At 58.7% G+C, this 242-nt stretch overlaps 1 protein-coding gene across 1 annotated transcript in view; it reads left to right on the forward strand.

Annotated features, from left to right (window-relative positions):
- Window positions 1–242, forward strand: part of EMH_0005540 (uncharacterized protein) — a gene marked incomplete at both ends in the record, with an annotated part of 5,660 nt that overhangs the window by 2,154 nt on the left and 3,264 nt on the right. Inside the window, one exon of the mRNA XM_013497230.1 lies at window positions 1–111. Coding sequence (XP_013352684.1) covers window positions 1–111 — 111 coding nt within the window. The remainder of the gene's footprint in view (window positions 112–242) is intronic.

The following is a 242-nucleotide window of genomic DNA, read 5'->3' on the forward strand; positions in this document are numbered from 1 at the left end:
AGCAGCAGCAGCAGCAGCAGCAGGGAGTGCATCGACGGCAGCAGCTGCAGCAGGAAATATATCAACTGCAGCAGCAGCAGCAGCAGCAGCAGCAGCAGCAGCAAAGACATGGTCAGAGTGCGACATTTCTGTCTTTCTTGTGACGGACTATGTAGAGCGGGAAGTTTCCCGTGCGCAGCAGCAGCAGCAGCAGCAGCAGCAGCAGCAACAGCAGCAGCAGCAGCAGCAGCAGCAGCAGCAGC

This window comes from Eimeria mitis, genomic scaffold (assembly GCF_000499745.2).
Source record: "Eimeria mitis Houghton genomic scaffold, Emh_scaff255, whole genome shotgun sequence".
Classification (NCBI taxonomy): Eukaryota; Apicomplexa; class Conoidasida; order Eucoccidiorida; family Eimeriidae; genus Eimeria; species Eimeria mitis.